Source organism: Nomascus leucogenys, chromosome 12 (assembly GCF_006542625.1).
Source record: "Nomascus leucogenys isolate Asia chromosome 12, Asia_NLE_v1, whole genome shotgun sequence".
NCBI lineage: Eukaryota > Metazoa > Chordata > Mammalia > Primates > Hylobatidae > Nomascus > Nomascus leucogenys.
The window spans coordinates 12,296,239-12,321,053 of NC_044392.1; the positions used below are offsets into that span (position 1 = coordinate 12,296,239).

The 24,815-nt window shown below is 54.7% G+C and overlaps 1 protein-coding gene across 1 annotated transcript; it reads left to right on the plus strand.

The window, feature by feature from the left end:
• Window positions 1-1,351: 1,351 nt before the first annotated feature.
• TIE1 (tyrosine kinase with immunoglobulin like and EGF like domains 1) lies at window positions 1,352-23,670 on the plus strand. Its single transcript, XM_012511547.2, has 23 exons — window positions 1,352-1,586; window positions 5,302-5,616; window positions 5,684-5,794; window positions 7,306-7,461; window positions 7,608-7,739; window positions 7,898-8,038; window positions 8,262-8,390; window positions 9,550-9,695; window positions 9,954-10,098; window positions 12,236-12,394; window positions 12,559-12,696; window positions 12,870-13,166; window positions 13,701-13,991; window positions 14,343-14,533; window positions 17,790-18,000; window positions 18,156-18,266; window positions 18,474-18,664; window positions 19,819-19,932; window positions 20,043-20,113; window positions 21,848-21,888; window positions 21,975-22,071; window positions 22,195-22,294; window positions 23,213-23,670. The coding sequence occupies exons 1-23, from the start codon at window positions 1,529-1,531 to the stop codon at window positions 23,282-23,284; spliced, it is 3,417 nt and encodes a 1,138-aa protein (XP_012367001.1). The 5' UTR covers window positions 1,352-1,528; the 3' UTR covers window positions 23,285-23,670.
• The last annotated feature ends 1,145 nt before the right edge of the window (window positions 23,671-24,815 follow it).

The following is a 24,815-nucleotide window of genomic DNA, read 5'->3' on the forward strand; positions in this document are numbered from 1 at the left end:
CTCAGGCCCAGGAATGGGAGTCTCTGTGGGTCACACATCGGTAGGGAGGTCTTTCCTGATCCTTTTCTATGCTACTCCAGGAGTCAAAGCGTCTCCTGGGACTTTTCGGGGCGCTTCAGAAGAGCCCTGGGCCTATACCAGCTCCACCAAGCTGCAGGGACCCAGCCTCCTGCGAAAAGTGAATGTGAGCCCAGTGCATTCAGAGGAGAATGAAGCCTTCACCCAGAACAGACTCTGGGAAGATGTCCCAGGCCCAGGGGGAGGGTTTGTACTTCCAGACCTAAGTCACCTAAACTGACACCAGGTCTTATCCATCCTAACCATTCCATTCCGGGTCAGAGGGGTCATCGATTTAACCAGCAAGGCTGCCCATCCGACGGTTGCTCCCTCTGCTCCCTGGAAGGGCCTCCTCGTGGGCATTCTGTACCTACAGGTCTTGTTCTGTTCTGGGAACTGCCAGTGGTGGCAAGAGGTGGAGCAACGGGTGCCAGGGCAGGGAGAGGTGAGTCTGGGAGGGAAGCAGAGGCAAGATCCATGGGGCTTTAGAGACTTTGCCAAGGCAGTGGGACTGCTCCCAGGTTGTTGTCAGCCGTCAAGAGTGAGTGCACCTCCCTGGGCAGACTTCTGCTGCCCCAGTGCCCAGGGATAGGCAGGGGTTTGCTGCAAAATGAATGACACCTGGCAGACAATAAGCTTAAGCTTTCATTAGCAGCTTAAGCTGAGGACTATCTATGCAACTGACACTCCCTGTGTGCTCCCCTGGGTCTGCTTAATATGAGCCCTTGCGGAGCGATTGGGACCAAGAAAGCAAGGACTAAGTTAGAAGTTCAAGTCCCAGCCTTGCCACAGGCTCAGGGTGCCCGCGAGCACAGCAAGCCCGTTTTCCCGTCTGTACAACGAGAGAGGTACACAAGGTAGACTCGAAGGCTGTTTGTTGCCGGAGCCCTGCGTTCCTTTGAGTGTATGTGCTTCTCAGGCCCACATTGTGTTTCATATGTGAACTGCTCTCTAGGAAACCCATGCAACTGTCTGTGTCCTGGGGCACATACATGAGGACTCATGTGGGCCGTATTGTGTGTTTGCGCTGGGGGGAGGGGAGACCCCAGAACAATGTCCCCCACCCCACCCCCCTCCTCAATAGGCGGAAGCCACTGGCTTCCTCCCTTTCCTGCCTCCTGCCTCCTTTGTGCCAGCAAGACTGAGGACTGGAGGGAGACAGGGGATGGGAAAAATCAGTCCAACTGTCCCCAGGTCTGCCCTTACCATAACCTTCCCCCCACCTCAAGTGACTCCTCCCAGGCCGCACCCACCCCCAGCCTTGTGGGGGCCAGACTGGGGGGCCTAGAGGCTCAAAGGCAGAATAAGTCCTCCCACCCCCTACCCTGCCACCCCTCCCACCCAAGCCACCTCATTTCCTCTTCCTCCCCAGCACCGACCCACACTGACCAGCATAGGCTGAGCAGTCAGGCCCACAGCATCTGACCCCAGGCCCAGCTCATCCTGGCTGGCCTGGGTCGGCCTCTGGAGTATGGTCTGGCGGGTGCCCCCTTTCTTGCTCCCCATCCTCTTCTTGGCTTCTCATGCGGGTAAGTCTCCCCTGAGTCCCTCACCCCATTTCTAGGCCCTGAGGCCCTGATTTCTACCCAAGAAACCCTATTTTATCGTAGAGACAGAAAGTAGGATGGTGGTTGCCATGGGCTGCAGGGAGGAAGAAATGGGGAATTTTGTTTAAAGGGTACAGAGTTTTTACAAGAGTTTTACTCGGTTTTACAAGATTAAAAGAGTTACAAAGATGAGGCCGGGTGCGGTGGCTCATACCCGTAATCCCAGCACTTTGGATGGCCGAGACGGGAGGATCACTTGAGGCCAGGAGTTCAAGACCAGACTGGTCAACATAGTGAGACCCCATCTCCATTTTGTTTAAACTTTTTTTCTTTTCCAAAAAAAAACAAAGGATGGATGGTGGTGATGGTGGGACAACACTAGGAATATATTTAATCACATTGGGTTATATGCTGTTTACAAATGGTTAAGACGATAAAATTTGCCGGGTGTGGTGGCTCACGCCTGTAATCCCAGCACTTTGGGGGGCTGAGCGGGCGGATCACAGGGTCAGGAGATCGAGACCAGCCTGGCAAACATGGTGAAACCCCATCTCTACTAAAAATACAAAAATTAGCCAGGTGTGGTGGCAGGAGCCTGTAATCCCAGCTACTTGGGAGGCTGAGGCAAGAGAATCGCTTGAATCTGGGAGGCGGAGGTTGCAGTGAGCTGAGATCACGCCACTGCACTCCAGCCTGGGCGACAGAGCAAGACTCATCTAAAAAAAAAACAGATGGTAGAATTTATGTTACATGCATTTCACCACAGTAAAAAACTTGGGAAAACAAGCCCTATCATCACTGCCGTCACTTTGATCCACTAGAAAGTGAGATCAAGGCCAGGAAAACACAGGCAAGTGCTAGAAATCACTGCCACTTGGGATCGGGGAGGAGTGAGGAGTAGCCGCTGACTGTGTTGGATCTGAGGATCCGTGGAGGGCCATTTTCAGGGGGTGTTCATAGGGTCATTGTGTTGGATTCATTCAATTGTTCACTGGACAAACATTTATTGAGCACCAACAATATTCCAGGAGTTGTGCTGAGTGCTGGGCCATCAGTTGAGAGGCTGGCAACCCCCAAGTCTGTACAATGAGATTAAATGATGCCAGCCTCCTATGGTTGTTATGGGGTTTAAATGAGAAAATGATGCAGAGCAGTTGGCATAGTGCACTGCGCTTGGTAAGGATTTCTGAGTAAGTGGCAGCTGATTCCTTCAGTCTGCTGGTCAGAGGATTAGAACACAGAGGCTGCCTTTGAGTGGTTCATGGTCTAGTGCAGAACACAGGACAGGGGAAGAGGGCTAAACAGGGACAGACACAGGAGCTCTAGAGGAGCACTGAGGAGGAGTCAGCTTATACTGCCTCAGGTAGGAGACAAAAAGGGAGTCAAGGAAGATTTCACTAAGAGGGGTGGTCTTCATTCCAGGCAGCCAGAACATAAAAAATGCAAGTCTCAGAGGCATGGAGGTGCATGGGAGAGAAGGTGCCTGTTGGGAACACAGCAGGAGGGATAGCGTGGGAGCAGCGCGGGGCTCAGCAGCACTAACATTATCCTGAAGGCAATAGGGAGCCATGGGAGGTCACAGGCAAGAAAGGCACAAGGTCAGATTTGGTCTTAGATCACTGTGGAGGATGAGTTGCAGAAGGAGGGGCTGTGGCTGTTGGGATGGTCCAGGTGAGTAAGGATGAGGGCTGAACAAAGGCAGGCTGGAGGGATGGGGATGAAGTCAAGAAGCGTTCAGGAAGCAATGTGCAGAATTCTGTGTGATGGGGCAGGCAGCACAATGCTCAGAGATGTGGACTTTAGAATCAGACAACCTGGCCCTGCCACTCACTGATTGTATGACCTTGGGCAAGTTACTTAACTTCTCTGAGCCTCCCTTTCTTGGCTATAAAACAGGGATAATAACATCCACCTCCCAGGATAGCTGGGATGGTAAAATGAAACAACATCAGTAAAGTGCCTGGTGCATAACCGGCTGCCAATAAACACTCATTATCATGACAACGGGAGTAGAGACGACTCCATAGTTTGTGTCTCAGGTGGCGGGTGCTGTCCAGTGAGTCAGGGAGCACTGGAGAGGAGCAGGTTTGGGAAAAGCTGATGGAAATGCAGGTCCAAGCTGAAAGACCGTTCCCGAGTTACTGACTCAGAGGTGATGGTTAAAACCGGGGGAGTGGGCGAGCTTGCTCAAAGAAGCCAGTAGAATAATTACCAGGATCCTCCTCTGTAAATGGAAAGAATATCCACTTCACTGGTTGTGAGGATCCAGTGGAAAATGGGGGCTTGGTATGTGGTGGGCGGTCAGTAAATGCCAGCTTCGTTTGCTCATGGTAGCCTTTCAAACACTGATAAGCTAGGTGGCATTTAACTAATGAACTGCTTGACAGTCAGCTAGCAGAGACAGAGAAGGAAGGGCTTGGCTGGTGGAGGGGATCCTGGTCCTGGAGCTAAGGCAGGCTCGCAGGCTCTCCACCGACCAGCCTGGACTCTGACTCCACCTGGTCTCTCCTGCCGCAGCCTCACATTTTGTACTCCAGTCACACAAACCTGGAGAGCCCCCACCACCTGCCATAATACTGCCACTGCAGGCCTTTGTCCAGGCTGTTCCCTCTGTCTAGGATGCCCTCTCCCTGCCCCTGACTTCTCTCCCTCCCCATTGTCCTCACGCCAATGTGCCCTGCTCCAACTTTACCTCCCAGGAAGCATCTCTTCATCTCCCTGAGCTCCCCCAGGCTGGATCAGGGGTCCCTTCTCTGTGCTCAAAAGCACAGCGCCCTACATTTGGCAGCTGTGTTCATGACTGTTCCTCCAACTAGGGCGTGAGCTCTTTGGAAGGCAAACAAAGACCAAGACCCACTCATGTCTGTGTCTGTCTAGGCTCCAGGCCTTGTCCTGGGGCTGCCCTCCCTGACTCTGGGCCCAGCCCCAAGCTTAGCTCCATTTCTTTTTGTTTTTCTTTTTCTAGAGAAGGAGGTCTTGCTATGTTGCCCAGGCTGATCTCAAACTCCTGTGCTCAAAGGATTCTCCCACCTCTGCCTCCTAAAGTGCTGGGATTCCAGGCGTGAGCCACCGCACCCAGCCCTAGCTCCATTTCTGTGCCACAACCTTCTGGCTGCAAAACTCAGCCTCTCCCACCTCAAATCCCAGCCCACCAGACATTTCTAGATCTCCATAGTGACAGAGAGGGGGACCCATGGGACACTTCTGTTCTGGCTGGCTCTCCTGGCCTGCACTTTCGTGGTGGAGGCAGGGAAAAGTGGCTCACAGCAACCTTTGCAGGGCAGTTTTAGAGACGAGTGGGGAAACAGGACTGATAGAAATAAAGTGAGGAAACGGGGACACGGAGCACAGATAATTCTTTCCGAAAGCTGGGGCGAAAGGGAAGCCATCTGGCAGGAGAAGGGAGGGGACACGGCCAGAGAAGGATTCGTGGTTTTGTTTTTGTTCTTTTAGAATGAAGAGACTTGAGGGAGAGAGGCCAGTGCGCATGGAAGGGGAAAGGTGGGGGATGGGAATGCATAATAAAGTGAGGCCTGTGGGGTCTGAAGAACCCGGCAGGGGAAGGAAGAGGGGTGAAGGTTGGAGACCCTCTTCTGAGTGGACGGTGGATCAGTAAGACCACAGGGCTGGGGCTGGGGGCTGTGGGGCACTAGGGTTGGCCGGGACTACAATAGAGTCACTGGTGTCCTGGCCCCAGGCGCGGCTGTGGACCTGACGCTGCTGGCCAACCTGCGGCTCACGGACCCCCAGCGCTTCTTCCTGACTTGCGTGTCTGGCGAGGCCGGGGCAGGGAGGGGCTCGGACGCCTGGGGCCCGCCCCTGCTGCTGGAGAAGGACGACCGTATCGTGCGCACCCCGCCGGGGCCACCCCTGCGCCTGGCGCGCAACGGCTCGCACCAGGTCACGCTTCGCGGCTTCTCAAAGCCCTCGGACCTCGTGGGCGTCTTCTCCTGCGTGGGCGGCGCCGGGGCGCGGCGCACGCGCGTCATCTACGTGCACAACAGCCCTGGAGGTGAGTCTGGCAGGCGGGGGGATGGCGCGGGGAAAACCAGGCCGCTGACCCACCTTCCACCCCGCAGCCCACCTGCTTCCAGACAAGGTCACACACACTGTGAACAAAGGCGACACCGCTGTACTTTCTGCACGTGTGCACAAGGAGAAGCAGACAGACGTGATCTGGAAAAGCAACGGTGAGAGGGGCATTTGAACTGGTGCGGCGGGTAGACCCATGGTTCTGAGGCCTCGACACTTTCATCACCCATGGAACCTTCAGCTTTGGCCCCTGACACACCCGACCTCCAGGGCCTCTCCTCTGTAGTGGACCAGGTCCCATGGGATGCGCCTGCACCCATCTTTTCTGTAGTTCTGAGCTGCCCTCCTACTGTACACAGAGGGCCAGGAGCCTGTGGTCAGCTGCCCCTTCCCTCTTAGCCCCAAATGAGCATGATGTTAAACTCTCATCTTTGACTCTCCCCTGGGAGTTCGCAGGTGCTGTCACATAGCCCACCTGGCGGACCACATCCGTCCCCCTGAGGAAGAACAGAACTGGTAACATCATGCCTAACACAGGCAGGGCAGGGTCTAGCGTCTCCCAAAGATCGGTCCAGCCCAGATCCTTGATGCCCAAGACAGCCTCATGCTGAGGCCTGGGTAGACCCGTGGGATCTCAGTCCCAGGCCTGTCCTCCACCCTGACCCTTTGGCCACCCCACAGAAGGAAGCTATTTTCCTGTGTGGCCCCAAGATTCCTGCCTCAGTCCTCAGATTCACAATCCCTTGGCTGACTCTTGCATACCTGGGCTCCTGAGGGAGGAAGACCCTTCCTTTTGGCCAAGGGGGCTGCCTCCTGAGCTCTGGACCCCTTGAATTGACAGGAAATGTGAAGAGGCACAGGCAGACCTGGGTCTCTAGGCTCTCTGTTCAGCCCTGAGCAAAGAGGCAAGAAGCGGGTGGGGCAGCGACTGGGGCACTCTTCTAAGAGGGAGAGGCTCAGAGGAGAGACCCCAGAGTAGACGGCACTTGAATTGTGCTCAGAGGAGAAGTGGGAAGACAAAGAAGGCAGAAAAGGAAGGAAGGGCATTCCAGGAGGAGGGACTGAGAAGAGCAGTGGGGTCTGAAACACAAGGGTGTTTCTAGAAGAGAAACAATCCATTCAGGAATTCAGGAATGTTAGGAGTCAAGAAGGGTGTGAAGACAAATGGGGCTGGATGGCTTGGCCACGGCCAAATTGGTGAAAATGATGTCTAAGGAGCTGGATTTTTGTCCTGAGGTCACTGGAGAACCAGGAGAGTTTCAGGAGAGGAGTTGGAGAGGAGTTAGAGAGGAGTCTGTTGTAAAAAATGACCTTGGCTGCTGGGTGGAGGAGGGACAAGAAAGGGTGACGCTGGAGGCAGAGGAGGCTTGTGAGGCCCTGGAGGCTAGGACCAGGGCAGTGGCAGTGGGTGTGGGGAGAATCGGACTGGGTTAGCGGATGAGGAGGAGGTGGACTGAGCAGGACTTGGTGATTTACTGGGTGGTTGATGGAGCAGGAAGAAGAGGGCGCTTCTGAGCTTTCCGGCGTGGGCGTAGGCTCTCGTGGTGCTGGGCCCAGGTCTCATCACTGTGCGTGGGGCCCATTGATGTGACCTGAGCAGGGGTGGACAGAGAGAGGTGACACAACCCTCATGTAGTGCTGAGGCCCCTGACCCATTCATGTCCGCCAGGATCCTACTTCTACAACCTGGACTGGCATGAAGCCCAGGATGGGCGGTTCCTGCTGCAGCTCCCAAATGTGCAGCCACTATCAAGCGGCATCTACAGTGCCACTTACCTGGAAGCCAGCCCCCTGGGCAGCGCCTTCTTTCGGCTCATCGTGCGGGGTCAGAGGCAGAGGGCAGAGGTTGTGGGTAGGGTGGGAGGCTGGGAGCCCTATGGGTACTTCCTGTGGGTCCCCTGGAGCCCCTGGATCTCCAGTCCTCAGTGGTCAGGTGGGTGAGGGTCAGCTGCTGAAGACACCTTCCTCCAGGTTGTGTGGCTGGGCGCTGGGGGCCAGGCTGTACCAAGGAGTGCCCAGGTTGCCTACATGGAGGTGTCTGCCACGACCATGACGGCGAATGTGTATGCCCCCCTGGCTTCACCGGCACCCGCTGTGAACAGGGTAAGGAGGAGGGGAGCTAGGACCCAGGCAGGAGAGGATCCGTGACTGGGAGAAGACCCTAGAACCATGTGGGTGGAGCTTGGAGGGTGAGGGCGACTGGCAGGTCCTGGGCCCAGGGGCCCACAGAGGCCCATACACCCCACACACTCTCTTTCTAGCCTGCAGAGAGGGCCGTTTTGGGCAGAGCTGCCAGGAGCAGTGCCCAGGCATATCAGGCTGCCGGGGCCTCACCTTCTGCCTCCCAGACCCCTATGGCTGTTCTTGTGGATCTGGCTGGAGAGGAAGCCAGTGCCAGGAAGGTATGCCTAACCTACCCTCATGGTCCCTGACCAAGACAGCTGGCCACGAGCTTGACCTGGACCCTTCACTCTGCCTCTGACTTACGCAGCAAGCCCCCCTGCTCACTTGACCAGTCCTTCTACCCTCAGCCTGTTGTATAACCTGTGCCCCATCTGCGCCCTCATCTGTGCCCTCATTGCCCCCTGTCCCGTGCCCCTCTAATCATACCTCCTCTGTTCCCAGCTTGTGCCCCTGGTCATTTTGGGGCTGATTGCCGACTCCAGTGCCAGTGTCAGAATGGTGGCACTTGTGACCGGTTCAGTGGCTGTGTCTGTCCCTCTGGGTGGCATGGAGTGCACTGTGAAAAGTCAGGTATAAGCACTATGACCTCTGAGAGCCCCCCAAGATAAGTCGGCCTTTACCAAACACATCTCCCTGGTGGAAGAGACTGGTCCCTCCTTTTCCTACAAGGGTCCAAGTCCTGCCCTCAGAGAGCTTAGAGTCTGGTGGGCAGGGAGCTCTGGCAGGGAGTCAGTCTGGTAGGGAGTCAATCCAGCAGGGAGCCAGTCCAGCAGGGAACTCACTGCCAGCCAGCCATAGCGGAAAGGGCAGCAGCCCAGAGAATGTGGGAGCCCAGAGGATGCCCCTGGGCAGACTGAGCAGGTCAGAGAAGGGTCTGGAAGCAGGTGTGATCTGAGATTAGATATGAAGGACAAGAGAGAAATAACTGAGGAAAGAACAAGAGCAAAGACCCAGGGATTGGGGACTCAGGTTTGGGTGCCAGGCCAGTGGAGTAGGGGACCCAGGGATTGGGGACTCAGGTTTGGGTGCCAGGACAGTGGAGTAGGGGACCCAGGGATTGGGGACTCAGGTTTGGGTGCCAGGACAGTGGAGTAGGGGACCCAGGGATTGGGGACTCAGGTTTGGGTGCCAGGACAGTGGGGTAGGGGACCCAGGGATTAGGGACTAAGGCTTGGGTGCCAGGGCAGTGGAGTAGGGGACCCAGGGATTGGGGACTCAGGTTTGGGTACCAGGACGGTGGAGTGGGAGATTGGGGAAATGGTCAGAAGAGGTCAAATCGTGGGGCCTTTGAATGAAGGCCAAAGAGTTTGCACTTCATATGATGGGGCAAGAGGGAATTTTTAAAAAGGAACAAGGTGGTCAGATCTCTGTTGGAGAAATGACCCCTAGCTGCTGGCCGGGGAGCGGGAGCAGGAGACCCTGGAGGAGTCTGTACCTAGAGACCAGCAATGATGAGGCCTGAGCTAGTGCGCTGGCTGGGAGGATGGTGAGGGGCCTGCTGGCAGGTATTAGACGGTATCGGGAAGTGGGGAGGTGGTTAGCAAGTAGACTGCAGCTGATGGGATGTGGGGCTGGGACGCTGGAGGAGTCATGCGGGCCTTTGCTGGTTTTCAGGCTGGAGGGACTGGGTAGATACCTCCATTGAGAAACAGAACATGGATGAGGGGCACTTTGGTGGTCACGTGTCTGCCCCTGTGGGAGCTCCAGGATGAGTGTCCTTTCTCCCCAGACCGGATCCCCCAGATCCTCAACATGGCCTCAGAACTGGAGTTCAACCTAGAGACGATGCCCCGGATCAACTGTGCAGCTGCAGGGAATCCCTTCCCAGTGCGGGGCAGCATAGAGCTACGCAAGCCAGATGGCACTGTGCTCCTGGTCAGCCCCAATCACCCCAACCCACCAGCCCCGCAGGCCACTTGCTTTACAGCTGATCCCTAAGACCCCCTAGTCCCTCAGAACTTTCTGCAGGGCCCACCCCTTGGCCTGCCTGACCATTGCTCACATGAGGTCAGGCTGATTGGTGAGGGGCTGCCACTGGGCCTCCGTCCTGCCATCAGTCCAGACGGACACCTGGGTGCCTGCCACAGGGGTGCTCATTCCCTGTGACCTGTCCCCTTCTCCCATCTCTTTTAGTCCACCAAGGCCATTGTGGAGCCAGATAAGACCACAGCTGAGTTCGAGGTGCCCCGCTTGGTTCTTGCGGACAGTGGGTTCTGGGAGTGCCGTGTGTCCACATCTGGTGGCCAAGACAGCCGGCGCTTCAAGGTCAATGTGAAAGGTCAGTGTGAAAGGTCAGATGTCCTAGGTCCACAGGGGATGGACGGTGAGCAGAGTAGGCTCTAGCTGATGCTGCTTAGGCTGGAGGTACTAGCAGGAAGGACAAGGACATCTAGGGTCATAGCCTAGCACCAGACAAAAAGAGGGGTTGTGGTCAACCAGAGGTCCAAGCTGGGCAGTGTCAAGGCTGGAGTACAGCTTAGACCCATCTGGAAAGGACATCCCGTGCCCCAGAAACTGGGGACACTCTCCAGCCCCGCCCTTCCTCCTGCCCAGCCATGCTGTCCCCCACCAACCATCACACACACACAAGTATACCTTTAACTCTGCTCTGGGATGCTGCCTCCCATCTCTGAGTCACCCCACAGACACTCAGTGCTAGCCCAGGGGAGCATATGGGGCTGTGGAGCTCAGAGGGTGACCAGCTTGGCTTCCTAGAAGTGGTGCATGCCTAGAAATCTGCCAGGTAAATAAGGAGGGACCTCCCAGTGCCCAAAATTACTCAGACCAGAGCACCCCCACCCTGCTCTAAGGCTTCCTTCGCCTTCTCCAGCACCCTAAGCCTTAACCATTCACACCCCTGCCACCCCCTGACCCTGCTGTCCCTCTGTTCCTGCCACCCCATGTAAGGCCCCTCTCTCACCTTCTGCTTTCTCGTTGCCACACTCTGCCTCCCACGTCCTGGCCATCTCCCCATCCTGTGACTATGCATGCCTCCCTGCCATCAAGCCTCACCTTCCGCCTTTCTCTTCTCACTCTGCCCAGGCTTAGGAGCCAGACAACCTGGGCTTGAATCCTCTCTCCACAAATTCCTTGCCCCATCACCTTAAGCAAAGTACTTAACCTCTCTTACTTTGTTTCTCTCTCTGTGAAATGGGGATAGTTAGCACTTGATGGGGTTGTTACGAAGATTAAATTAGATGATGTATTTAAGCATTTAGCACAGTGCCCGATACAGGGTGTGTGCTCAATGTATGTCGATAATTATTATTGTCATTATTTAAAATGTCACCTAGTCCCTAGATTTTTATTGTTCTCTGGCAGCTCTCACATATGATCTGCAGCCGGGCCCCCTCTTCTGACTCCAGATCATTTGGTGGGGCCTCCATGAAGTGGGGCATCTTCTCTGGAAGTCTGGTTTTGAAGTTGGTGTGGAAAGTAGCTGCTGTATGGTTCAGAGGCCCATTTTATATCCAGCCACTTCCTGGACATCTAATCCCCTGCATGAGCCAAAGGCACCAAGGGCTTCTCTGCACCCAAAACGGACCTTCATCTCCCCCAAATCAGCACCGCCCTCCTGACATGCCCATTGCTGCCTGACACTCCCTCAGCTTACAGCGCAGCATCCTTTTCCTCCCTGGCTCCCTCCCTCTTTCCTTCCTTCCTTTCCTCTCAAAAAGCCAATCTGGTAAACATTTGTAAGAGTCAAGGGAACCTGTTAAAAGCACTAATGCAATAATCTGGAGAGAAAAAGTTGGGGCCAGAATAGGAGCAGCAATCATGGGGTGAGGAAGTGGGGCAGGAACAAGAGGCTGTTTTGGAGTAGAATTGGATAGATCTGAGGTGGCCTGCGCAGACAGAGCGAGTTCAACACATGGCTGTATCTCCTAGTTGTGTGTCCTTAGGTAAGTTATTCGGTGTCTCTGAGTCTCGTGTTTTCATAATGCAGGGTAATGAGCCCTGACAGAAAGGTGGCTGTGAGAAGTAGAGGTCATGCTGTGAAGCATGTGGCGGGGAGCAGATGCTTCAGTGCCGGTGCCATTTTTTTTTTAATAAGAGAGTGGTGAATGAGGGCAGGGGCAGAGAGCAGAATGATGCCCAGGTAGTCTCTGTGCCCTGGGTTTTGGCCCCTTCTGTCTACCCCCACACTGCATGGGAAGAGTGCACCCCCAAACCATGTCTGGCCATGTCACTTCCTCATCTACCATCTTTTGGGACACTCTCATGCCTTTATTGCTTAATCCTTGTGCCCCAAGCTACCCAGGGGCCTGAACTTTGTCCTCCCTGGGCCCTGGCCACTATGGTCACCTGTTGAACTTGGTGTCCCTCAAGCCCAGAGGGTCCCCAGCTCGAAATAAACATGCAGAAGTGGACTGGATAGGCTGTGTGCCCATGCCTTACCCTGAGTCTCCTGGCAGTGCCCCCTGTGCCCCTGGCTGCACCTCGGCTCCTGACCAAGCAGAGCCGCCAGATTGTGGTCTCCCCGCTGGTCTCGTTCTCTGGGGATGGACCCATCTCCTCTGTCCGCCTGCACTACCGGCCCCAGGAGAGTACCATGGACTGGTCGACCATTGTGGGTGAGTAGGGAGAGAGTTGGGGCAGGACAGAGGTGTTGGGTAATAGTGAAGGGATACAGTGAGCAGGAGAGGGAGGGCAAATGGTGCGAGGGGGCTGAAGGGAGCATGGCAGCTTCTAGAAGAGGTGGGGGCTGAATGATGTGTGCTTTACACCCCACGCCCAGTGGACCCCAGTGAGAACGTGACGTTAATGAACCTGAGGCCAAAGACAGGATACAGTGTTTGTGTGCAGCTGAGCCGGCCAGGGGAAGGAGGAGAGGGGGCCTGGGGACCTCCCACCCTCATGACCACAGACTGTCCTGGTGAGAGGCCAAGAGTCATCCCTTCCTGTCCCCCCGGGGGTTACTGTCCTGTCGACCCTGGGGACCCCTGCCTTTCCCATTGGAGGTTGTTCTTCCTTATTCACTGGGGATCACTGTCCTGTCCAGCCCCAAGTACCTACTGGACAGTTCTGACCCCTGACCTCTGGCCCCAGAGCCTTTGTTGCAGCCGTGGTTGGAGGGCTGGCATGTGGAAGGCCCTGACCGGCTGCGAGTGAGCTGGTCCTTGCCCTTGGTGCCTGGGCCACTGGTGGGCGACGGTTTCCTGCTGCGCCTGTGGGACGGGGCACGGGGGCAGGAGCGGCGGGAGAACATCTCATCCCCCCAGGCCCGCACCGCCCTCCTGACGGGACTCACGCCTGGCACCCACTACCAGCTGGATGTGCAGCTCTACCACTGCACCCTCCTGGGCCCGGCCTCGCCCCCTGCACACGTGCTTCTGCCCCCCAGTGGTATGTGCAAGGCGCAGGGATAGCTGGGGGTTGGGGGACGACGTGGGACGCAGGGACACATAAGACCTAGGAGACACGGGAGGCCATAGGAGATTAATGGACATGGAGAGGACACAGGACACACATAGGGTATTAGGCAGACGTGACCCCAGCGGGGACATGGGACTTGGGGAAGATCCAGGGTACCAGGAGGACACAGATCACCAGGAGCATGTGGGGAGAGCATGGGGAGGTCAGGGTTCATGGCGAGAACCAGGGTCATGGGAGGGCATGAGACTTGGGGAGCACAGGGCATGGGCGGATGTGGAGAGGACTTGGGATACAAGAAGTACAAGGAGAAGCAGAAGCTTGAGGGTGAAAGTGGCCTGGGGGAATGGAGAGGAATTCAGTCTGGTGGGGAGGAGGAAGTTGGCAGGTTGGCTCCTGTGCTTGGACCCACAGAGCAGGGAGCACAGCTAGAGCAGATGTGTCCAGCCCCACAGCTACATAGCCCAGTCCCATCTGAGCCTTGCCTTCCCCCACCCATCTCCCCAGGGCCTCCAGCCCCCCGACACCTCCACGCCCAGGCCCTCTCAGACTCCGAGATCCAGCTGACATGGCAGCACCCGGAGGCTCTGCCTGGGCCGATATCCAAGTACGTTGTGGAGGTGCAGGTGGCTGGGGGTGCAGGAGACCCACTGTGGATAGACGTGGACAGGCCTGAGGAGACAAGCACCATCATCCGTGGCCTCAACGCCAGCACGCGCTACCTCTTCCGCGTGCGGGCCAGCGTTCAGGGGCTCGGGGACTGGAGCAACACAGTAGAAGAGTCCACCCTGGGCAATGGTGAGAGGGCAGGGCCCGCAGGACCCCCGGGCTCTGAGCCAGGAGAGCTCAGCATGCTCCCCTTCCACATCTTCCCCTACTGTGGAGCTAGGGCATCCCAGGCCCCTCCCGACAAAGACTCAGCCCCGGTCCTGGGGACTCAGCCTTCCCTTCTCATGATCCACTGTCCCAGGGCTGGGAAAATCATGTTGCCCCTCTGACACCCCTCATCCCTTCCTTCATGTGGCCCAAGTGATTTCCTGACAGTCCTGGCACTGGGATCTTTCACCTCTCCCTCTGTGTAACCCCATGGTGGCCTCTGGGTTCCCTGACCCAGGTGTCCCCACAATCTGCCCCTCTCACTGTGTCCAGGGCTGCAGGCTGAGGGCCCAGTCCAAGAGAGCCGGGCAGCTGAAGAGGGCCTGGATCAGCAGCTGATCCTGGCGGTGGTGGGCTCCGTGTCTGCCACCTGCCTCACCATCCTGGCCGCCCTTTTAACCCTGGTGTGCATCCGCAGAAGCTGCCTGCATCGGAGACGCACCTTCACCTACCAGTCAGGCTCGGTCAGTGGCCCGCCCCGCCCCCGGGTGCATGCTCACAGCCCGTGTTTCTGTTTCTACCTGTGTACACACAAGACCTTGGACACTTTGTGTGTGTGTGCGTGTGTTTGTGTTGCAGGTATAAGATTACACTCAACAATGTTCAAGGGTACAAAATACAATTTTCTTTATTTCTCTAAAACTGAACTCAGCTCATAAGCCCATTTATATCAGTGGTGAACTATTTAATATTCCCAATTCAAAAGAATTCCGTGATGACCATATTTCACAAAGGACATTCCAGTTTTGGGCTCCGTCAACTGGAGATTTTCCTCTCCCCTCTTTTATTTCTCCCTAGTGGTTATCTAGGCCTAGACAGCAAGGTGATCAATTGGAAGGGCACTTTGGGTTCATGCTGGCCTCTGTCCTTGCAGGCCTTCCGGGGCTTGGGAGCCAGCCTCTGCCTGCACACATCTTTGGCTGATGTCCTTAGCCCTGCTCTGGCCACCTGCCAGTAGGCCAGTCATGCTGTGAGCTCTCATCCTAACCTCCATTCTTGCAAATCCCAGGGCCCCCTTTTGGAGACTTAAGAAAGGGACCGGGCACAGTGACTTGCACCTGTAATTCTAGCATTTTGGGAGGCTGAGGCGGGTGGATTGCCTGAGGTCAGGAGTTTGAGACCAGCTTGGCCAACATGGTGAAACCTTGTCTCTACTAAAAATACAAAAATTAGCCAGGAATGGTGACGCACGCCTGTAATCCCAGCTACTCGGGAGGCGGAGGCAGGAGAATTGCTTAAATCTGGGAGGCAGAGGTTGCAGTGAGCCGAGATGTTGCTACTGCACTCCAGCCTGGGCAACAGAGCAAGGCCCTGTCTCAAAAAATTAAAAAAGAAAAAGAAACAGAACTAAAGAACTGTAGGGGCTTCCTTATACCTTATGGAGGGAGGCATATTCTGTGGCCCTCAGACCACCGCCACAACCCCTTCCCACTTAGACGACTGTTTCTACCACTCTAGAATTGTGCTGGCCTGCAACCTCACCCATCGCTCCTTGAAAAAGGAAGCACAAACTTCCACTCCCCCTGGCTTCCCTGTAATCCTGCCTGAGTTGTCTGTCCTCCTGTAGCCCACACCCTTCCGTCCCTCAGGCCCCTGCTTAGAGGTGGGGTGTGCGAGGGGACCCACTGTCACTTCATCCTGCCATATTCTAACCGCCCATCCGCAGGTCCTGTCTCCTCTGAGGGCTTCTTCATTGTCGTCACTTAGGATCTGAACTCTGTCCTTGGCCTTCCAGGCCTGGACTCTTGATATTTAGAGCTAAGCTTTGGCATTTCAAATAAAAAATAAAAAAAGAAAGAAAACCCTTTTCTCTCTCAAGGGCTGATCCTTGTGATAGAAAGGCTAGTGTCTCTGCTATGCCTTTAAAAAATCCATTCAGAGGCCGGGTGCGGTGGCTCCTGCCTGTAATCCCAGCACTTTGGGAGGCTGAGGCGAGTGGATCCTGAGGTCAGGAGTTCAAGACCAGCCTGCCCAACTGGTGAAACCCCATCTCCACTAAAACTACAAAAATTAGCCAGGCACAGTGGCAGGCGCCTGTAATCCCAGCTACTAGGGAGGCTGAGGCAGGAGAATTGCTTGAAGCCGGATGGCAGAGGTTGCAGTGAGCCAAGATCACGCCACTGCACTCTAGCCTGGACGACAGAGTGAGTGAGACTCCATCTCAAAAAAAAAAAAAAAAAAATCCATTCAGAGATTCAATTGGCTTCTTTGTTCCAAGCTGCATTGGCCCTTCCTCTGAGGTCAGTGCACACAGAAAGCCCTCACTGCTGTGGTGGGGGAGGGTAATGGGTACAGATGTTGAGGGCAGGAGGTGGGAAAGCAGTCTTTAACATAAATGGTGTCATACTATATATCAAGATCTATCCTCCCAGCCTGGGCAACATGGCAAAACCCCATCTCTAAATAAAAGAAAATATGAAAATTAGATGGGCATGGAGGTGTGCACCTGTGGGCCCAGCTACTCAGGAGGCTGAGGTGGGAGGATTGCTTGCGCTCAAAAGCTCGAGGTTACAATGAGCTGAGATCATGCCATTGCGCTTCCGCCTGGGCAACAGAGTGAGACCTTGTCTCAAAACAAACAAAAAGATATATCCCTGGTACATGTGCCTGCATATGGATAGGAAATGTGTGTGCACAAATGTGTGTGCTCCATGTATGAGTGCACATGTGCATCCCCTGTGAGTGTCGCATGTTTAAATGCGTGTGTCCCAGATGCACGTGTCCTTATGCCTGTGCACCTTCAGGCCTGCGTGTGTGTATGGACCTATACATGGTGCACCTACATATGGTGCTGCCCAAGAACATCATGTGCATTTGCTGTGTGCCGTCAGCACCAGTGCTTCGTGCAAATCCCTGGGCCCCAGGTCCTCAGCCCTTGCCCATCAAGCTGGGCTTCAGTGCACTTAGGAAGCCCCACCAGAAGGTCTGTCTTAACCCTGCTTCCAGTTCTCATATTGGCAGCTTCTTTGGTCCTGTTCACTTATTTCCTTTTCCTGCCATTAGCCCTGCCCAGATGGCCTCCTCCTACTGAGTGAGGGAATTGGACATTCCTCTTTGTTATAGTCTTGCTATTTTCAGGTCCTGGCCTGATTTTAGAGCTATGGAGAGAAGCCAAGTGTGTGGACAGGGTAATCTCTGCTTCTGCTACTGTGGAGAAAACCCCTCCACTGGCTCCCAGCAGCTCAGGGCTGAGCATGTAGTAGGTGCTCAATAAATGTACCCCAGCCCACTCCCTAAGGCTGGAATCTTCTCCAGAGCGTCCCTGGTGACCCCCCGCAAAAAAAAAAAAAAAAAAAAAAAAAAGCCTGGTTGTGGGATTAGCACAGTCACAGGAAACTCATTCCGATCCTTTTCTGTTTGAAATATTAGAAATATCCTCCTTCCATTGACTCACATTATGGCTTCTAGCAACTTTACCCACAAGCCCTGGTTCTGCCTTCCAGAGTCCCGTACACTAGATCCCCTGGCTGCAGCCTCTGCATTTCTCTCCTTGGACATCTGTCCACCCAGCAGCCTACCTGTGGCCCTGTTACCTATGATTCTGTCTCAGTTATGTCCTCTGTCTGCCTATCTGTCCCTGGCTGACCACCAGGGTGCCCTCCATCTGGGTCTCTGCCCACTTGTCTGACACTGAAACCTCCTCGTGTGCCTGTCTGTGCCTCCTTCTGCCCCCTTTGACTCTTGTGTGGACCGTCTACCCTCTTGTCTCATCCTGTGAAGGGCGAGGAGACCATCCTGCAGTTCAGCTCAGGGACCTTGACACTGACCCGGCGGCCAAAACTGCAGCCCGAGCCCCTGAGCTACCCAGTGCTGGAGTGGGAGGACATCACCTTTGAGGACCTCATCGGGGAGGGGAACTTCGGCCAGGTCATCCGGGCCATGATCAAGAAGGACGGGCTGAAGATGAATGCAGCCATCAAGATGCTGAAAGGTCCACTGGGGCGACCCCTGGCCCAGCCCTGTTGCTCTCCTTTGTCCCACAAATCCCAGGCCCTACCTGGCTTCCTCCAGCAATTGACCCCAGCCCTTGCCAGCCCTTTCTCCAGAGTTATTTCTGGCAAAAGTAATATTGGATTCTTTACACAGAGTATGCCTCTGAAAATGACCATCGTGACTTTGCGGGAGAACTGGAAGTTCTGTGCAAATTGGGGCATCACCCCAACATCATCAACCTCCTGGGGGCCTGTAAGAACCGAGGTGAGCCCCCAGCTCATCACCTACCCCTTCTTCAAAACCCCCATCCTCAGCCATCACCTCCACCACATGAGTAGCTTGCCAGGGGCTGCTGGTGACCTGTGCATCACCCTTGATCCTCCTTCATCCCTGTTGGTTACCATCGGGTGTCTGCTCCCACCCTAGGTTGCTTGTGTCTAAATCACCACTGTCTGTCTCTTTGCCTCTCAGGTTACTTGTATATCGCTATTGAATATGCCCCCTACGGGAACCTGCTAGATTTTCTGCGGAAAAGCCGGGTTCTAGAGACTGACCCAGCTTTTGCTCGAGAGCATGGGACAGCCTCTACCCTCAGCTCCCGGCAGCTGCTGCGTTTCGCCAGTGATGCGGCCAATGGCATGCAGTACCTGAGTGAGAAGCAGGTGTGTGAGTGGGGGCGGGTGGAGGCCAGACGGGGAAGCCACTGGGCTGGTGTCAGGGGAAGAAGTCAGCTGGCCCTCACTGTATGTGGGGATTGAGGTTCCTGGCCCAAGTGGGTAGGTGGGTGCAAGCACAGCAAGGAGGCAGGGCCAAGGGGCAGGTCTGGAGGAGGTGGGGACTTCCAGTATGGAGGGTGCAGGTGTTGAGTGAGCAGGTCTAGATGCTAGCCTGGAACTCAGGAGAGAGGCCCAGGCTGGAGACAGCATCTGTGTGTGAGCTGTCACCCCACAGATGGGGCCTAATGGCAATGGGCCTGGTGCGATCTGCCGGAGGGGGGAAGGGCAGAGATCCAAGCCCAAGTCAGCTCATGCCTGAATGAAAGGACAGGGGGATGACCATCCAGGGGAATGTGAGACTGAGGGAAGGCATTTTATCTTTTTTTTTTTTTTTTTTTTTTTTTTGAGACTGAGTCTCACTTTTTTGCCCAGGCTGGAGTGCAGTGGCGCAATTTTGGCTCACTACAACCTCTGCCTCCCGGGTTCAAGCAATTCTCCTGCCTCAGCCTCCTGAGTAGCTGGGATTACAGGCATGCACCACCACACCCAGCTAATTTTTGTATTTTTAGTAGAGACGGGGTTTCACCATGCTGGCCAGGCTGGTCTCGAACTCCCGTCCTCGAGTGATCCACCCGCCTCAGCCTCCCAAAGTGCTGGGATTACAGGCATGAGCCACTGCACCTGGCCAGCATTTTAAAGACAGTAAAGTTTTGAGTATGTTTGAAAGCAGAGGGGCAGAGGAGGGGGCTGGTGGAGAGAGGTCTCTGGGGAAGCTGGAGGGCTAAGGGAGAGAAACTGGAACCCAGGGGATGGGAAGAGGGAGGGGGAGAAGCACGGAAAGAGGAGAAGGTGCAGTATGGCCACCACTGTCTCAGGAAAAGGGATCCAGCCTGAACTTGGCCATGGCCCAGGAAGGAGCGGGTGAGAGCCAACACTGATCTTTCTCAGATATGAGTCAGCTGACGAGATTGCAGCCAGGAGGGTAGGAGTATGGGGTATTGAAGGTAATGAGGGTACCCATGAAGACTGACTCCTTACTGGCCCGACTGTCCTGGGCTCCCTCATCCCCAGTCTCTCCTGACTTCTGACCCCGCCTACAGTTCATCCACAGGGACCTAGCTGCCCGGAATGTGCTGGTTGGAGAGAACTTGGCCTCCAAGATTGCAGACTTCGGCCTTTCTCGGGGAGAGGAGGTTTATGTGAAGAAGACGATGGTGAGTCTCATTCAACCCTCACCCTTAGGGCTTATGCCTGGCCCTGCCCCACAGGAGCCTCAAACAGGCCCTTCCTCCACACTCAGCCCCTCAAACCCATTCTCTCCTAGGGGCGTCTCCCCGTGCGCTGGATGGCCATTGAGTCCCTGAACTACAGTGTCTATACCACCAAGAGTGATGTGTGAGTGTGAGATGAGAGGGCGCAGGAGGGCTTGGCCCCCAAGAATCACCCAGGCCTGACCTAAACATATCTCAGAAATGTCATGGGTGGTCTAAGGCATGACCTGGGCTGTGTTCCAGGTGTGACACAGGTGTGTTTTGGGTATAAAGTACCCAGCCAAGGTGGGGCTTGCTGGAAGGAGTCTCGGAAGGTGTTTCAGGAATAGGACTGGGGTAAAGGTAGTTTCGGATTATGTTTGTGTAAGTGTTGGGGGATGCCTTGGAGAGGTTTGGGAATGCTGGCGGATGCTTCCTGAGGTAGATGGAGAGGCCACTCAGGAATTGCTCTCATCTTCCTCCTTGAAGGGCCAAGGTCATGCCCACCTGAGGATCTTACCAGAGCATGACCCCCAAGTCTCCCTCTCTGTGCCGCCTCCCCTGCAGACAGCCCTCTTGGCACACTCCTCCTGTCTCTCCAGGAATGTCCATCTTGGTCTGAACCTACCCCTTGCCCCAAGCCCTTTGGCCTTGCCTGCATGGCTCACTGCTTACCACACTGATTGCTCCTCTGACCACTACATGCCTACTTCCTGCTTCTGCCCCAACACTCCCTAGATTCCCTCCACCCCCTTGAACTCTCTCCCCTGGTCTCAGGGCTGATGCACACTACACAGAGGCTGTTAAAGTGTGAGATGCAGTCAAGAGTAAGAGCTTTGGAGCCAGACTGCCTGAGTTTGAACGCTTGCTCTGCCACTAACTAGCTGTATGGCCTTGGGCAATCTAGCTAACCTCTCAGTGCCTCAGTGTCTTCATCTGTAAAATGGCAAGACTAATAGAACCTGTATCATAGGGTTAGTGTGAGGGTTAAATGAATTAACATGTCTATTAAATGACCAGTGCCTGGACCACACAGTAAGTGCTCAATAAAAATGTTAGCTCGGCTGGCTGTGGTGGCCCACGTATGTAATCCCAGCACTTTGGGAGGCCAGGCAGGCAAATCACTGGAGACCAGGAGTTTGAGACCAGCCTGGGAAAGATGGCAAGACCCTGTCTCTACTAAAAATACAAAACATGGCCGGGCGTGGTGGCTCACGCCTGTAATCCCAGCACTTTGGGAGGCCGAGGCAGACAAATCACAAGGTCAGGAGATCGAGACCATCCTGGCTAACACAGTGAAACCCCATCTCTACTAAAAATACAAAAAGAAATTAGCCGGGCGTGGTGGCGGGCACCTGTAGTCCCAGCTACTTGGGAGGCTGAGGCAGGAGAACGGCGTGAACCCAGGAGGCGGAGCTTGCAGTGAGCCGAGATCTCGCCACTGCACTCCAGCCTGGGCGACAGAGTGAGACTCTGTCTCAAAAATAAATAAATAAATAAATAAACAAACAAACAAACAAACAAAACATTAGCTGAGCATGGTGGCACACACCAGCTAAAAGGGAGACTGAGGCGGGAGGACCACCTGATCCTGGGAGGTCGAGGCTGCAGTAAGCCACTGCACTCCAGCCTGGGTGACAGAGTGAGACCCTGTCTCAAAAAAAAAAAAGAGAGTTAGCTCTAATTGTGTTGAGCCCAAGGATGGGGGCAGTATGAAGGAGCTTCATTGGCACAGAGACAACACCTGGCCAAGGCCAGATACTTACAGAGTAGACACATACACGGGGGCTGGGAGGCGCTGCACATCTTAGGCAGGTAGAAGCTAAACTGCTAGGGGCCAGGGCCTAGAAGGTAACTAAGTTCATCCTTCTTATTTCAGCTGGTCCTTTGGAGTCCTTCTCTGGGAAATAGTGAGCCTTGGTGAGTTCCTGATCCCCGTCCCCCAGAGTGCCCCACCTTACCCCATGTGGAGCCCTGGACCGAGAGCACTTTGTCCCCTCCTGCAGGAGGTACACCCTACTGTGGGATGACCTGTGCCGAGCTCTATGAAAAGCTGCCCCAGGGCTACCGCATGGAGCAGCCTCGAAACTGTGACGATGAAGTGTGAGTCACCCCATCCTTGAGCTCCATGATCCTATCTCTGTGATGAGTGACCTCAGCTTTGATCCCTGTGACCCCATACCCCAGGCTGGCCTGACTCCTCATCTCAGCAATGCCCCCTTGCAGGTACGAGCTGATGCGTCAGTGCTGGCGGGACCGTCCCTATGAGCGACCCCCCTTTGCCCAGATTGCGCTACAGCTAGGCCGCATGCTGGAAGCCAGGAAGGTGAGGAGACTGGGGCTGAGGTGGCGGGCTGGGCTCACAGAGTGCTCCAGAGTGCCCTCTCAGAGGTGCCATGACCCCTGTCCCAACCACACTGCCTGCCCAAACTCCCTCAGTGGGAGCTGTCACCACGGCTAGGCTGGGCCCCAGGATGCAGCCTGCCTTTCCAGCCCTCACTGGGTTAGACACCAGGCACTTCCAAAACTCTTCCAAGGCTACTGCTTAGCCCCAACAGCAAATCCCTCCCTTAAGCCCCAAGTCCCAGACTGCTTGCCTGTCCTCTGCTGAGGCCATCAGCCCATCCTCATCTGGGACACCTCTCCCCACCTGCCAGAGCCAGAGCAGAGTGCATGAATGGTCACTAACCAAATGGATGGATGGGTGAATGAGTGATACAGTAACAGTATGAATGAATGAATGGAATTAGTGGATAGATGATACAATAATCACATGAACATGTAATTCGATAACTGAATCTACTAACCATGTGAATAAGTGAATTATCAAATAAATATAATGAAAAATATATCAAAATTAGTAAATATGAAGAGTTCTTCAAGTAAATTAATGATTAAATAACCATCTTAAGAATGAAGGAATGATCAAATAACCATATAAATGGATGAGTTGTCTAAAATGGCTTTTGAACAGATAAGTTACTGAATGAATGAATGCATAAGCCAAGAATTCATTGAAAGAGTGCATGTAAAAACCCTCCTCTAACAATGGCATTGAGAGCCGCTCACCTGAGGCCCCAGCTGTGGCCTGATGCCTTCACTGCCCTGGGCTGGTAAAGGCCACTCTTAGGTCTCCAGAACAAATCAGTGTCAGTTCAAATGCCCCCACCACATGGAAGTCAAAGAGCTTTAGGCCAGCTGCACCCCCATTCCTGGCCCCCACTAAAGCTTGCTCTGCCCCCAGGCCTATGTGAACATGTCGCTGTTTGAGAACTTCACTTACGCGGGCATTGATGCCACAGCTGAGGAGGCCTGAGCTGCCATCCAGCCAGAACCTGGCTCTGCTGGCCGGAGCAATCTCTGCTGTCTAACCCGTGACCAGTCTGACCCTTACAGCCTCTGACTTAAGCTGCCTCAAGGAATTTTTTTAACTTAAGGGAGAAAAAAAGGGATCCAGGGATGGGGTGGGCTTAGGGGAACTGGGTCCCCATGCTTTGTAGGTGTCTCATAGCTATCCTGGGCATCCTACCTTCTAGTTCAGCTGCCCCACAGGTGTGTTTCCCATCCCGCTGCTCCCCCAACACAAACCCCCACTCCAGCTCCTTCGCTTAAGCCAGCACTCACACCACTAACATGCCCTGTTCAGCTACTCTCACTCCCAGCCTGTCATTCAGAAAAAAATAAATGTTCTAATAAGCTCCATTCAATGTCTACCTTTTACTGCTGGTCAATCTTGGGGTGAGGGGCGTAGTTAAACCCAAGAGACAGAAACTGGCCAGGCACAGTGGCTCACTCCTGTAATCCCAGCACTTTGGGAGGCCGAGGTGGGCGGATCACGAGGTCAGGAGCTCAAGACCATCCTGGCTAACATGGTGAAACCCCGTCTCTACTAAAAATGCAAAAAATTAGCCGGGAGTGGTGGCGGGCACCTGTAGTCCCAGCTACTCGGGAGGCTGAGGCAGGAGAACGGCCTGAACCTGGGAGGCGGAGCTTGCAGTGAGCCGAGATCACACCACTGCACTCCAGCCTGGGCGACAGAGCGAGACTCCATCTCAAAAAAAAAGAGACAGAAACTGGGCTTTCTAGGAAAAGAAACACTGTCTGAGGCCTCAGCCCTCTGTTGAGGTTGCCTGTCCAGGATGGGAGGTGCTCTAGAAGACCCATTTTACACAAACACCACCAGCCCCTACCTCTGTCCTGATCAGAAGGCCAGTTTTCTCCTGGTCCCTTCCCTGCTCTCCAGCTTCCATCACTAACGTGTCTCCCTGTGTATCTCTAGGTAGCAGCCAGCCTAGGATTCTTTGCTCTGTCCAAATAGTCCATGCCAGGATCAGCTATAGCCAGCCTCAACTCTGCCTGGCATCTCAGTGCCAGACGGATCCTGGCCTGTCTAGAGTTTCCTTAGGTGCCTTCTCCTTTTCCTTATGCCTCCAGGCAGCCTTCCCTGGCTTGGTAGCCACTTTACTGCCCAATGTATGAGCCCAAAAGGAGGAGGGCAGAGACCACTCCCAACTTCAGCCAGCCATGGTAGGATTCCTTTGCCATCTTCAGGGTCTCATAGTGCTGTGAGAGGTGCTTCTCTCTTGGTCCTGAAAGTGAGTCCCACACTACTCCATGCTGTGCAGCCTCTGGGCTTGCCTACTCTTTGGATTGCTCATGGCTGGCCTTAGATTTCTCTCCTATTGGTCCTTAAGAAACAAGATTGATTGTGTTTTACACATTTTTTCAGTGAATCAGAAGACATCAAAGAAGGCATAACATGGTGTGGCACTGCGATGAAGAGCACAGGTTCTAGGATCACACCGACCTGTGTTCAAGTCCCTGCTATGTCACTTACCATCTGTGTG

What these genes read in the sequence shown, in the direction of transcription:
- TIE1 (XM_012511547.2), top strand. Translation starts at nt 1,529, where the DNA reads ATGGTCTGGCGGGTGCCCCCTTTCTTGCTCCCCATCCTCTTCTTGGCT. An exon ending in GGGGGCCTGTAAGAACCGAG is followed by an intron (nt 18,267 to 18,473) that starts GTGAGCCCCCAG and finishes TTTGCCTCTCAG; the next exon opens with GTTACTTGTATATCGCTATT. An exon ending in TATACCACCAAGAGTGATGT is followed by an intron (nt 20,114 to 21,847) that starts GTGAGTGTGAGA and finishes TTCTTATTTCAG; the next exon opens with CTGGTCCTTTGGAGTCCTTC.